General features: G+C 39.3%; 1 protein-coding gene across 4 annotated transcripts in view; it reads left to right on the top strand.

Moving 5' to 3' along the window:
* Positions 1-11,471, top strand: part of MEIOB (meiosis specific with OB-fold) — a 34,130-nt gene extending 22,659 nt beyond the window's left edge. The window contains exons 10-14 of one of the 4 annotated variants that reach the window (XM_061153922.1): positions 1,234-1,335; positions 5,016-5,169; positions 7,584-7,767; positions 8,467-8,553; positions 11,070-11,471. In XM_061153922.1, the coding sequence (XP_061009905.1) occupies positions 1,234-1,335; positions 5,016-5,169; positions 7,584-7,767; positions 8,467-8,553; positions 11,070-11,186 (644 nt within the window). In that variant the 3' untranslated portion in view covers positions 11,187-11,471. Of the gene's footprint in view, positions 1-1,233; positions 1,336-5,015; positions 5,170-5,947; positions 5,996-7,583; positions 7,768-8,466; positions 8,554-11,069 lie in introns of those variants that run through there. The other 3 variants (XM_061153926.1, XM_061153923.1, XM_061153925.1) reach the window with 3 other exon arrangements.
* The last annotated feature ends 1,940 nt before the right edge of the window (positions 11,472-13,411 follow it).

Genomic DNA, 13,411 nt, shown 5'->3' with positions numbered 1-13,411 from the left:
ATTAAGTTAAAGAGACAGATTCGAAGGATATTGTGCATTTGGGTCTGAAAACAGATTCAGAGGGGAAATGTCAAAGTGTTTTGAGCAGTGTCAACATAATTAGAATAAATACCTTACTTATTATTAAGGAGACAAATACAAGGAAAATATGTATAAGGGTGTGTGAATTTCAATATGCTTTTAAAAATCAGCCTTATTTCTAATTTCCTGGGTTACACATAGAAATTAAGAACCTCTAAATGGTTTGGTGGTCAGATGTGGAAGGAAGAATTTCTGTCTCCCCACAGACAGTCTGGGATGGGCCTGTTGTCTTTAGAGATCTTGACAGCAGTGCCTACACCCCACCCTTCCTACCAGTTTCTGCCCCAGGATTCTCATTAATTTACAAATATTTAGTGAATGCCTTTTATTTGCCAAGTAGTGCAGTAAATTAAACACTTTCCATCTGAGAGGATGGAAGCTGAGATGGATAGAAGGATAGTCATTATATCAGACACGGGAAGTACAGAGATGAAGAGACAACCCCCCTGTCTGGGATTCTGGTCTAGTTCTGGGAAAGAAGCAACAGTGATAAGACTTGTGGTTCAACAGGGCGAGGAGGAAGAAACCCTAACTCTGTCCAGGGGAGTCAGGGGATCTGACATCGGCAGGATGGCTTGCAGAATGTTGGGGAAAGGCTGGAAGACAAGCAGATACTGGAGGTTGGGGCTTGGGGTTGAAGGGTGTCAGAATCAGAGAGCACCTTTTCAAAATCAGATTCATGCCTTCTGGCACATTATCTGACTATCCCAGAGAACATTCGTGTCCCATTTGAGGAATAAGCTCTTCAAATAACCTTAACAATTTTTTTTCTGACTAGAGAAGAAATACATAAAAAATTCAGAAAATATATAAAAGCATAAAAAAGAAAACAATGATCAACTATAAATTCTTCATCTTATAAGAAATAATCATTTCTTTGATATATAGTCTTTGAGATAATTTTGCTCATGTCTTTTTAAAATCAAAGGAAATGGTATGAAATGTTTTGTAAACTGCTCTTTAAACTCATGATATCTGCTATACATCTCTCTGTGATGTACCCCATCACATTGTTAATAGCTTTGTTATATTCTATTTGTGGTATTCTTATATGTCTTCACTTTTTTACCATTAAAAATAGTTTTGGGTCATTCACAGTTATTTAAAAAGTGATCAGTTTGCAGTTTATTTATTATGCATTTCCAATTTAAGATACACCAGAAGCTAACATCCTTCTGAATTTTATAAGAGAAAATAAAGTAATGAATCCTCTGGATGATGAAATTGACAATTATTTGAAAGAATCCATGAATTGTAAGTAACCTTTAAATATTACTTAAATTCTTTAACGGCCAGAATTTGGGTCTATAAAGTTACTTAGTAAAAGACATTATGTAACTCTCATTATGTAACTGCTGTGTGTGCATGCTCAGTCACTCAGTCATGTCCGACTCTTTGTGACCCCACGGACTGTAGTCTGCCAGGCTCCTCTGTCCATGAGATTTTCCAGGCAAGAGTACTGGAGTGGGTTGCCATTTCCTCCTTCGAGGGATCTTTCTGACCTAGGGATTGGTAACTGCTATACATCCACTTTAAAAAGGTAGTTTAAAACTTTTGGAGATTTATGTAACCTCTTGCCAATCTGATGAGAGTTAATGACCCTCTCCCCAAAAAGGCAGCTGTATCCACATATAGAACTTTGTGCAAAATGTTATGTATTCACAGACCCCAGATTGAGGCTTGACTTTAAAAAATATGCTGTTTGCTGCCATTTGTAGCTTATGTTTAGAATGGGGAAAAGCAGAGGGAGGGCTTAGATCTCTCCCTGAAGGCATGTTCTTATAACTTCATCCTAAGGGGTGAAATTCTTTCTCATAATCAAGGACACCCAATTCATCTCGAGAGAGTAACAATTCAGTTAATTGAGGAAAAAGTATTCTGCAACCACCTTAACTTGTGAAAGAAGAACTTTGTTATGCATTGCTGGGGGATGTTTGACACTTCCTTTCTCCATCCTCTCTCTCTCCTTTTCCCTGTGCATTGCAGCTTGTGGGGGTTCCCCAATCAGGGATTGAGCCCTGGCCCTTGGCAGTGAAATCACCAAGTCCTAACCACTGGACAACCAGGGAATTCCCAACACATTTCCTTTCAGTAGCAATCACTAATAGAAAAAAACAAAATGGAACTACTGGTTTATAATTATCATCTTTTTGCCTACAAGAAGGGATAAGCTTAAAGTTGTATTATTTATTAGAGTTAAAATAAAGCTATTGTTACTTTGGAAGCATTTTAAAATGTCTGGTCATTTGTGGAGAATGCCATTTCAGGAGACTTCCAGGAAGCCCAAAAGTGTTCACTGGGCCTTGAGATGGATTTGCCATACTGTATCTCAGTCCCTGCCTGTCTCTGAACCTGAAAATGGGAACAAGAACAAGTGTCTACTCTTGTCTTCTCTAGGCTACTCAGAGCTATCAGATTTGAGTGGAGAAAATTTTCCTGGTCAATGGCTCATATCAAAGTAACCACAAAAGTGGTACTTAAGTTTCCCTTTCATTTATTTCACTGTGGAAACTTTTTTTTTTCCACTGTGGAAACTTCTATCATTAAATTTGCCCAGAGGCAAAAAATGAGTTGCATTGTCTTTTAAAATGCTCATTATTCCCGTGAAAAACTTATAGGTTGAAACTGATTTGATATTTCAGAATAAAATTATCATAATACTTTCTTTAAAACTTTTGTTGTTTTTAGTTAAAACAGTGTTCAATATTTAGAAAGTAAACACAACACAGAATACAGCAAAAACCCAGAAATAAAGAGTTATTTTGTGAAAATCTTCCAATCCACTTTCCAGTGGATCTGAACTGACAGCAGGATAAAGACATAAAAGTAAGATAAATAGATACACATAACTGGACCTTTTATTGAAGAAAATTAAATTTCACATCCCTTTCATGAATCACAGCCTTGTCATGGGGAAGGGGCTTGTGTAACTCAATCCTAAAGGAAATGAACCCAGAATATTCATTGGAAGGACTGATGCTGTAGCTCCAGTAATTTGGCCATCTGTGCTGATGTGAAGAGCTGACTCATTGGAAAAGACCCTGATGCTGGGAAAGATCAAAGGCAGGAGGAGAAGGGGGCAGCAGAGGATGAGATGGTTAGATAGCATCACCGACTCAATGGACATGAATTTGAGCAAACTCTAGGAGATAGTGAAAGACAGAGGAGCCTGGTGTACTGTAGTGCATGGGGTCATGAAGAGTCAGACATGACTTAGTGACTGAACAACAGCAACAAAAGAGAAGAAAGTAGTAAGGCGCTGAGGAACTGGGCAACTTCTGTTAAAAGCTTTCTTACCTAAGTAATGTTTGGATCTGTAAGATTCCTCTAAGATTAAGAAAAATAAAAAATGACTAATAGATTAATAGTTCTTAGTTTTGTAAATTTTCTTAGAATAAATTTTAAGTTGAAGTATAACACCTATGGGCTTCCCAGGTAGCGCTAAGTGTAAAGAACCTGCCTGTCAATGCAAGAGACGCAAGAGAAGCAGGTTCAGACCCTGAGCTGGGTAGATCCCCTGGAGGAGGGTGTGGCAACTCTCTCAAGTATTCTTGCCTGGAGAATCCCATGGACAGAGGAGCCTGGCAAGCTATAGTCCATAGGGTCTCACAGAGTCGGGCACGACGGAAGTAACTTAGCATGCACGTACATATCACAAAGAATATGAACAGTAACCAAGGATGAGAGGACAGTACCATGCACCATCACATAGAGAACGCACCTGTTAAGACTCATCCCCCACAGGTAATAATTGCCAGTGCCCATAAGACCCCTCATGTCTGCCCAAATGGGACTCTGACTTATTGCACCATAGAAACCACAGATAAATGTAGCCTATTTTGGAATTTTAACAGTGAAGTTGTGTCATATGACCTCACTCTTGTGTCTGATGTCCTTTGTTCAACATTAGGTCTGTGAGGGCCATCCACACTGCTATGTGTAGTGTTGTTTTTTGTTGATGTATGTAATTCCACTATATGAATATATCACAGTTTATTTCTCTTATTGTTTCCTACTACAAAATTTTTACTTTCTCTTTGAGTGTGACTTTAGGTGAACCTCTGCCTGTTTTTTCTGTTGTTGTTGTTGGATATACACGTTCCTAGGAGGACTATTGCTTTGTCATGCACGTCCACCTTTAGATGATTCTGCCAAATGGTTTTCCAAAATGTTTGCACCAGTTTATACTTCTCCCAGTAGTGTTCAGGGGTTCCAGCTGCTGTACATCCTCACCAATGTTGGTACTATTAGTCTTTTAAATGGTGGATACTTAGTGGAATCCTACTGTTGTTAAATTTGCATTTATTTGATGATTAATAAGGCCAGTATGTTTATTGTCTCTCTTTATATTCTTTTGTGAAGTGCTTTTTAAAGTCTCTTCCAGGGGTTTTTTCCCCTGGCAGTCCAGGGGTTAGGAACTCGGTTCTCTCACTGTTGTGGCCCAGGTTCAGTCCCTGGTCAAGGAACTAAGATCTGACAAGCTGCATAGTGGGGCCAAGAATAAATACATACATACATACAATCTCTTCCCCATTTAAAAAATAGAATTGACTGTCTTTTTTTTTTCATTGATTCTTAAGATTCCAATTTAGATATTTTGCTTATGAATCCTTTATCTTCTTATAGATTTCTAGCATCTGCCACTCTATGGCTTACATTTTCATTCTTTTAATGGACTCTTCTGATGATTAGAAACTATTCATTCTAATAAAGACTAATATCTCATTATTTTTATATTTTGCTTATTTTTTACTTTCATGTCAATTTATATAATAAGTTTTAATGTTATCATATATAATAGATTTTTTTTATTACAGAACTTAAGCTACTACATATTCTCATTTGGGCTCTATAGGTTTTCTACATGGATATAATCCTTTGGAATTCTTAGAATATATTTAGAACTGTAATGACTTTCTTTTTTTTTTTTTTAGTAAATACAATAGTTGATGTTTATACAGTTGAACAATTAAAGGTAAAAGCTTTGAAGAATGAAGGAAAAGCTGATCCTTTCTACGGAATTGTTTATGCTTACATTTCTACACTGAACATTGATGATGAAACTACAAAAGTAGTTCGAAATAGATGGTAAGTAACCAAATTACTTTTAGAAATTCATTCTTATAAAAAATAAAAAACAATTATTGGTAATACATTTTAAACTCTATGAAAGTTAAAGTTATTCTTTGACATAGTAGTGGTTATGTATTTGAAAAAAATGTATAAATAAATAACCTATACTAAAGTTTCCTTAACAAACTATTTAGACCCAAAGATTCTTATAGCCTTTTAAAGTAAAATGTATTTCAATGTGTTTTAGAAATCCTAAAATAGATAATACTGCCAAAATCTTTTAACTGGGATGACAAGCTATTGTTTTGGAATGAATTAGAAATTGTTTTGGTGACCACATCCTATAACAATAAAAGTAATAGTATCTTAATAACTTGTTTCATGATAATGAAATGAATGATGAATGTGATTTCCAACCTCTCCTAAGTCAGTTAGTATCTACTTGCATAAAAAAGTAAACCCAAGTAGATTTAATTATCTTAGCTAAAAAATGCTTGGTAAGAAAATTCTAAAATATTATTGTGAAACTCTCCCTGTATATTTGTGATTGAAATTTTTATTGACATAGTTCTAGATTCATATGGCACTATAAGAAATAATAAACTGTATACTTTGTTCAGTTCCCCCCAATGGTCAAGGATGAAAGTGAAAGTCACTCAGTTGTGTCCAACTCTTTGTGACCCCATGGACTCTACAGTCCATGGTATTCTCCAGGCCAGAATACTGGAGTGAGTTCCCTTCTCCAGGGGATCTTCCCAATCCAGGGGTCGAACCCAGGTCCCTCCCATTGCAGGTGGATTCTGTACCAGTTGAGCCACCAGGGAAGCCTCCTCTAGGAACGGTAAAGTTTTGCAAATCTATAGCATCACATCACAGACAATAATGATCTTAATTAAGTTCACTGATCTTATTCAGTTTCCCCAGATTAACATGTATCATTTGTGTGTGTGTGTGTTAAATTCTATGTAGTTTTATTGCATGTGTAAGTTTGTGTATCAATAGTCAAGAAATTGACTTATGGATTTCTAAAACATTGAATGCTTTGGTATTAAAGTTGAAAAAACTAATGTAAAGGCTGTTGTATAAGGCAGGTGCTTATTTTTTGAAAAATACTCTTTAAAATTTTTCTTAAAAAGTTATCATCTCCCTTATTTTTCCTACATCTTTAATATTGATATCTGAGGAAAAGTGTCTAATATTTAATTTAAAAGTGATCTGTGGCTTATAAGAAACCAGTGTCTTCAGATCATTCCCTCTTCTTGAAAATTTGAATTAATCTTCCTATTCAAATTGGCTAAAGTAATGCCTGCTTCAAAAATATAGAATAACATGTGATTTCCCTGACTCAGACAGTATGGAATCCACCTGCAATGTGGGAGACCTGGTTCGATCTCTGGGTTGGGAAAATCCCCTGGAAAAGGGAACAGCAGCCCACTCCAGTATTCTTGCCTGGAGAATCCCTATGGACAGAGGAGCCTGGTAGGTTACAGTCCATGGGGACACAGCTGAGTGACTAAGCACAGCACTGCTGCTACTGCTGCTAAGTTGCATCTTTCGTGTCCGATTCTGTGTGACCCCCTAGACAGCAGCCCACCAGGCTCCCCCTGGGATTCTCCAGGCAAGAATACTGGAGTGGGTTGCCATTTCCTTCTCCAATGCATGAAAGTGAAAGGTGAAAGCGAAGTTGTTCAGTTGTGTCCGACTCTCAGCGACCCCATGAACCGCAGCCTACCAGGCTCCTCCGTCCATAGGATTTTCCAGGCAAGAGTACTGGAATGGGTTGCACAGCACATCCCTTAAAGAGAGGAGTGTGTCACTAGCAGTACTGGCAGCATTTAGGGTGTGAGCCTCTCCAGCCCTGGGTGATTCTGTGAATGTGCAGAGGACCTAATACAGGACAAGTGAGCATTCACAGAACCTAGGCTTTCCAGGTGCAAGACACGATTCCTGCCCTCAAACTCTGAGCCAGGAGATTAACAGACCTATCTGCAGTAACACCAAATAGGATGTGACAGGGTGTAAGTCCGTGCTGAAGTGTAAGTTGTACCTATGCTCAGAGAAGGGAGGGGGTGGAGCTGGGGTGCAGGAGAGGGAGGCCCCAGTGGGGAGGTGACCCTGGGCAAGAACCCCAGCTTTGGGGAAGGTAGGAGGCAGAACCATGAAAGGACGGCTGATCGCAGTTTCAGAAGCAGGAATACTGCAAGTGAGGTTGACTACATAGAAAGCATGCTTGTTATCCTTTTGCATTGGTCCCTGTTATTTCGCAGGTTTTGTTATTTCCCTGTTTTGTATCCTATTCAGGGCTGAGCACTCTGTAACTACTAACTCATGTGCTAACTTAGACTAAAAGTCTAAGTAATAGTTCTGCTAGAAATCAGAGGTGTCACTTAGGGTCTTCACATTTTATGATTGTCTTTGTTTCTTTTCAGTTCTGGCTGTGGTTACATTGTAAACGAAGCATCCAGCACTTGTACAACTTGCAACAAAGATTCTTCGGAATTTAAATCTGTTTTTCCCAGCTTTGATATGCTAATCGATCTTACTGATCACACAGGTACCCTTCATTCCTGTAGTCTCACAGGAAGTGTGGCTGAGGAGACTTTGGGCTGCACGGTAAATAATGAAAATACTTAGAAATACATTCAAATTGAATTCTCTTCCCAAAACATATAAGTTATTTTGGTGAACATTTGATAGAAATTAATTCCTTAATAAAGAGGTCTGGGAAAAATCAATCTTGACTTAAACACACATTGTTTTAACGAATAAAGAATTACATGTTGTATATTAAAATCCTAGCTAACATTAACTGTTAGGAATAACAGGAGAGGTCCTTGGTGACAGTGGAGAATAAACATGACCTTTTATATAGTCAGATAAAATGGGCAAAATGACACCTTGGAGACACTGAGCAGGGTCCTCTAAGAGGAGGGCTTGGCAGTATTTCACCTACTCAGGTGCATACAATCAGCCATGAGCTTTCCCTCAGTCTGCCCTGGAGCACAGCAGCAGAGATTAACTTGTACACTTGGTGTTTCGTCTGATACTTTTATTGTTAGAACCGGCTCTGAAATTTTACCATTAAACTTCAGTGGTGTCCACTTTGTCAAGAGTGGCTTTCTGTGCTGGCCCCCAATTGGCTTCAGAGATTCAGTTGAGAGCCTATCTGGCCTTGTCTCCTCCATCAAGAGAGTTGAGCTGTAATTACTATGGATAAAATTCCATCTCTAGAGCAAATTTAAATTTTACATTATTGTCAAAATGAGTTATCTATATATTCTTTGGAAATGTTTAATTTTTTTTTTTATCCAGGTAGTTGAGTTTCTTGCAATGATGGATGAACAGAAAACAGCGTTAAAGTGGCAATTTCTTTTGGAAAGAAGCAAAATTTATTTAAAAGTTAGTGCATTTTACAATAATACTATGTTATTCTATATATTCAATTAATATGAAAATCCCAGAGTAGGACCTAGTAAATTAGGGAATTTCTTATTTTTAATAATGTTCCGTTCCCAAATGTGCAGAAGGATTTGGCTACCATAGAAACAGTGGAAGTAATCAGGTGTTTTCATATAGCATAAAGAATTACAAGGCTTCCCTGGTGTCTCAGTAGTAAAGAATCCACCTGCAATTCAGGAGACAAAGGAGATGCAAGTTCTATCCCTGGGTTGGGAAGATCCCCTGGAGCAGGGCACGGCAACCCACTCCAGTATTCTTGCCTGGAGAATCCCATGGACAGAGGAACCTGGCAGGTTAAGTCCATAGGGTTGCAAAGAGTTGGACACAACTGAAGTGACTGAGTGGACACACACACACACACACAAGAATTACAAATAACACAAAAGAAAAAGACCAATAAAGAAAATATCCATTAATTTAACATCAAGGCTAGGCACTGGGCTTTAAAGTCAGAGCTGGGTTTCCCTGCCCCCATGGGCAGTGATCCTCACTTCAGTGAGTCGTATTCAACAGCATAGTTACATGCTTATGTGCTGGGGTGATAGAGACATAGTTTGAATCCCAGTTCCACCATTCTTCAGCCCATGTGACCTTGGGGAGGTTAATTCTCTAAGGCTCTAATCTGCTGTGATCCTACAACTCTGACCAGAGCAGTCTCCCGTAGCAACATCAACACTTCAGTGTTGGAAGGGCACAGGATCTTAGTGTTAAAGATGTAAAACAGGCAATGGGATAAACTCTCCTTATTTTGCAAATGAGGAAAATAGGACAAGAAATGTTGCTTCTTGCCCAAAGTCACAGGTGAGATAGGGCTACCATTTATATTATCTCAGATGTTTTCTCTTCACACTCTAAAACATTTTCAAGCTCTTAAGTGAGTTATATCTGTCAATATTTATTGTACTAGAACTTAACATTGAGGAAAACTTTAAATGTATTCACGAGCACACAGTCTTTAAGCAGTCAGAACTGCTGTCATCTCATGTCAGGTAGCCTCTTGAAACTACAGTGCACTCTGGTGAAAGAATGAGAGTAAGAAAGGCAGACAGCAATTTCACATTATTATGAAGATAGCTTTGATCTCAGGGAGAACCTGAAAGAGAACACTGGGTCTGCTCCATCTCAGCTCTGAAGCAGGTTTTCCCATTTCCCAGTGGCTCCTGCCCTTGTAGCCTCAAGCATATCTGAACAGATTGCACACCCAGAGTCACCAATGGCCTTATCAGTATTTCTAGGACCTTGATTTGAGAATACCCTACCTCTTCCACCATGAGCGTGGGTCATCCCAAATACTGTACTCTATTCCCAAGTCAGAATATGCTCAGATCCCTGCCCAGCTGTATGGTTTCCTTCCAAACAACAGGTACCAGTTGCTATGAGTTTCATAAATTTAAATTCATGACACTCTGCTTATAGTTTCCCAAACTTGATTTAAATATAACAACTACTCTCAGTTTGTACCTTTCCAAGGAATATGTTAGAAAGATATTTGTCAGGGACTTCGCTGGTCATCCAGTAGCTAGGTCTCTATGCTCCTGAAGCAGCGGTCCTGGGTTCAATCCCTCGTCTAGGAACTGGATCCTACATGCCACAGTTTGAATGCTGTAACTAAAGATTCCACATGTTGCAACTAAGATGTGAGTCAGCCAAATAAATAAATAAATGTCTTTAAAAAAAAGATATTTGTCAGATTTAACAAAGGTTTAAAGCAGATAGATAGTGATTATTATCACAATATGTAATAAGGATTATGAGACAAATACAATTTAAATTGTTATAAAAGAGTTAGAATATGTAATTTAAAAATAGGAACTTACATTTCTCTGCAAATAAGATAAAAACAAAGGATTTCCATATAGGACATTTTGTGTATTTATCATATTTCAATAAAAAATAATGGCTAATTAAAATTATTCATTTGGAGGGATTTCAAGCTGTTACTCATTTTAATGTTTTAAAACATATAGTGTCACAAAATGTAATCAAGATTATGAGACTCATACAATTTCAATTGTTATAAATCAGAACATGTAATTTAAAAATGTAATTGTCATAAGTGTGACGTCATTATTTCTTAAACTGTGTCATGGTATCGGATCAACTCTAACAGATCACGTTATTGCTGTGTGTTCACGTCTGTCACAGCTGGTGGTCCGAACATACTTTAAGTCCTTTTTCTACCTGTTGGATTTCATATCTCAACTTTCTTACCTGAGAGAAGATCATGAAAAAATGACCTGGATTCTTACAAAATCACTGTCAGAAACCAGATCCGTAATTTTTCTCCCAACTCTACCCGAGACTGGAACTCTCTCCATTGTCTTACAACTTTAATTGAAGTTTTTGTTCACATCTTAAACAAAACTGTTTAAGATGTTCTGTTCTGTTTGTGGTCATTGGTTTTCAATTCTATGTGCCAGGTGATTTTAAGAACTCTCCCTTTTTTCTCCTTGCAGCTTTCTTTGTCGCACAGAGCGAGGGGCGGACTGAGAGTGAGTGTGCTTTCGTGTAGGCTTGCAGATCCTGTTGAGGCAAGTGGGAGCTTGTCTGGACAAGGAAACATTCAAAACTAGATACAGTTTTAAACCCTGGAAAAGAATATGCATTTTAACCTCCTTGAAAGTGGGAAATCAGTTTGAAAATTACAGATAAAATTGTCTTGTTCAAATGTGGTGAGAATGTTCCTATAAATTGTCATTCTGTTGACCCCTAGAGTTGACTCCAGGTGAATCCTAAAATCTCCTTATTTAAGCTCATTTCTTAGAAGTCTTTTTCTATTGGCTTGGCCCTCTCTCTTCCCAAGCTGGAAAATGTTTGCATGAATTAATAAACAAGTTTACTCTTTCCCACAAATACAATGATTTATTTTCTTAAAGCCCTTTCCCCTCTGTCTTGTCTGCTTGGAGAAAGATCAGAACCTCCACAAACGCCTTGGCCCCGTCTCAGCCCACTTGGCTGGAGTCGATGGGCGTGGCCGGCACGTTCTCCCTGGGCCAGGTGGGGACTGCAGACATCCACGGGCAATGCAGTGCAGCTGCTTTCCATGCTGTAGAGCTTGTCTAACCTGGTGCCTTCTCTGATGACACATCAGAGCTAGCCAAAGCTTGTGAAGGCTTGCTGACTCAGGCTTGACACTTGTGTGTCTGAATCAACTGGGAGGAGATCAGTTTCAGAAGTTTCATGAGCGGTGCTGAGTCCTGGGAACTTGCAGGCGTGGGAGACTTCTCGGCTTTGACTGGACACGGCCCCACTCCAGCTGCCTTTGCAGCAGCCCCAGAGCACTCTACTCAGCCCACACCATCTCCAGTCACTGGTCTCTTGCTTCAAGGCACAGACCCGTCACCACCGTCAGTGTTGATCCAAGGTGTGGGAGGTTTGGCCAACGTAATTTGAGTCTGGTGATTTAAAGGTCACCACCCACCGAGACCCACCACAGGAGTGAGAAAAAGAAAAAGTAAGTATTCGAAATTCTGTAAGTCTGGTGTTCTGGTGTTGGAAGATAAACTTATCTTGTTGTAGGGTTTTCTCTGGCTTTTACCATGTGCGACCATGGGGGAGGGATATGAGTGGACCCCCAGTGTGCCCAAATTGTGGTAATAAATGAAATAATAAAGGACATGACCATAGGTATACAGATATCAAGTGTACTTGATGAAGGGCTTCTTTCCTTTCCCCCATGGGGAGGGGGTGATTGTGTTTATCAGGGTGACTGTGAAGGTGGACAGGGAGGGAAGGAAGGCAGGAAAGAGAGCAGTGTAGGGTGAGAATGCCTGGCCCAAACTGTGTGTCCCAGAGCTGCTGGGCCAGGCCTCCTAGGGCCCTGACCTCTAGCAGCACGCCCCAAAGTGCCAACACCTGGGCCAGCATTCCCAGAGCAGGTGCATACGCAGTGCCCAGGGCCCCTAACCAAGGCCTGTGAGGGCTCTGTGTGACCTCCTCACTGCTGCTATGGTAACCTCTCAGTCCACTAGCGTTTAACCAAGGAGACACCATGCCTGTCACCAGAGGGACATCACAGTCACTCATTTCTTTTGATCAAGTAGGAATCTATAGGGCTAGCTGTCAAGCTGCACTGAATCAGAGGTGCCTCACAAGGCTTAACTTACACATTTACAGAATGAAGGCTACAAACTGTCAACATCTAAAATTGGGCTTTCTTTTAGCTGAATACAGGCACTTAAACAAGTGAAAGAAAGAAGCATTCTGCCCTGTCAACACAAAGTCCACAACCCCACTGCCCAGAATCTGCTTTTCTACTGCTCTCCGGAGGCTGCTCTTCCCGATCCTAGTGACTTTGATCTGCATGTTCTGTATGCTTTATAAACAGTTGGATGACTCTGTGATTTTTCCTAATCTTCTATGACTGGTTCATTTAAGCACAATATTCCTTTCCTAATCTGCTTTGGTGAGGATTTTTTTTTTTTTTTTTACAATATGCTGTACATACGTTTATCCACCTTTTACTCTTCTTGAGGAACCTGGAGCTGTTTTTGTCTTTTAAAAAAATATTTGCTTGACTGCATTGGGTCTTAGTTGTGTCATGTGGGATCGGGTTCCTTACTTGTGGCATGTGGGCTTTGTTGCCCCACAACATGTGGGATCCAACCCATGTCCCCTGCATTGCAAAGCAGATTTTTAACCACTGGGGAAGTCCTTGTTTTTGCTTTTTAAATATTTTTATTATAAAGTTTTACATGTTTATTGTAGAAAAATTAGAGGAAATAATAGGTAACTCCTCCCCCCAAAAGAAAGATAAAGAAAAGAAAACCCATAATCTCCATTCCCAAATTTTTTAAAC

The sequence above is a fragment of the Dama dama genome, chromosome 10 (genome assembly GCF_033118175.1).
Source record: "Dama dama isolate Ldn47 chromosome 10, ASM3311817v1, whole genome shotgun sequence".
NCBI classification, from domain to species: domain Eukaryota; kingdom Metazoa; phylum Chordata; class Mammalia; order Artiodactyla; family Cervidae; genus Dama; species Dama dama.
This window is presented reverse-complemented; position numbering and strand designations above follow the sequence as displayed.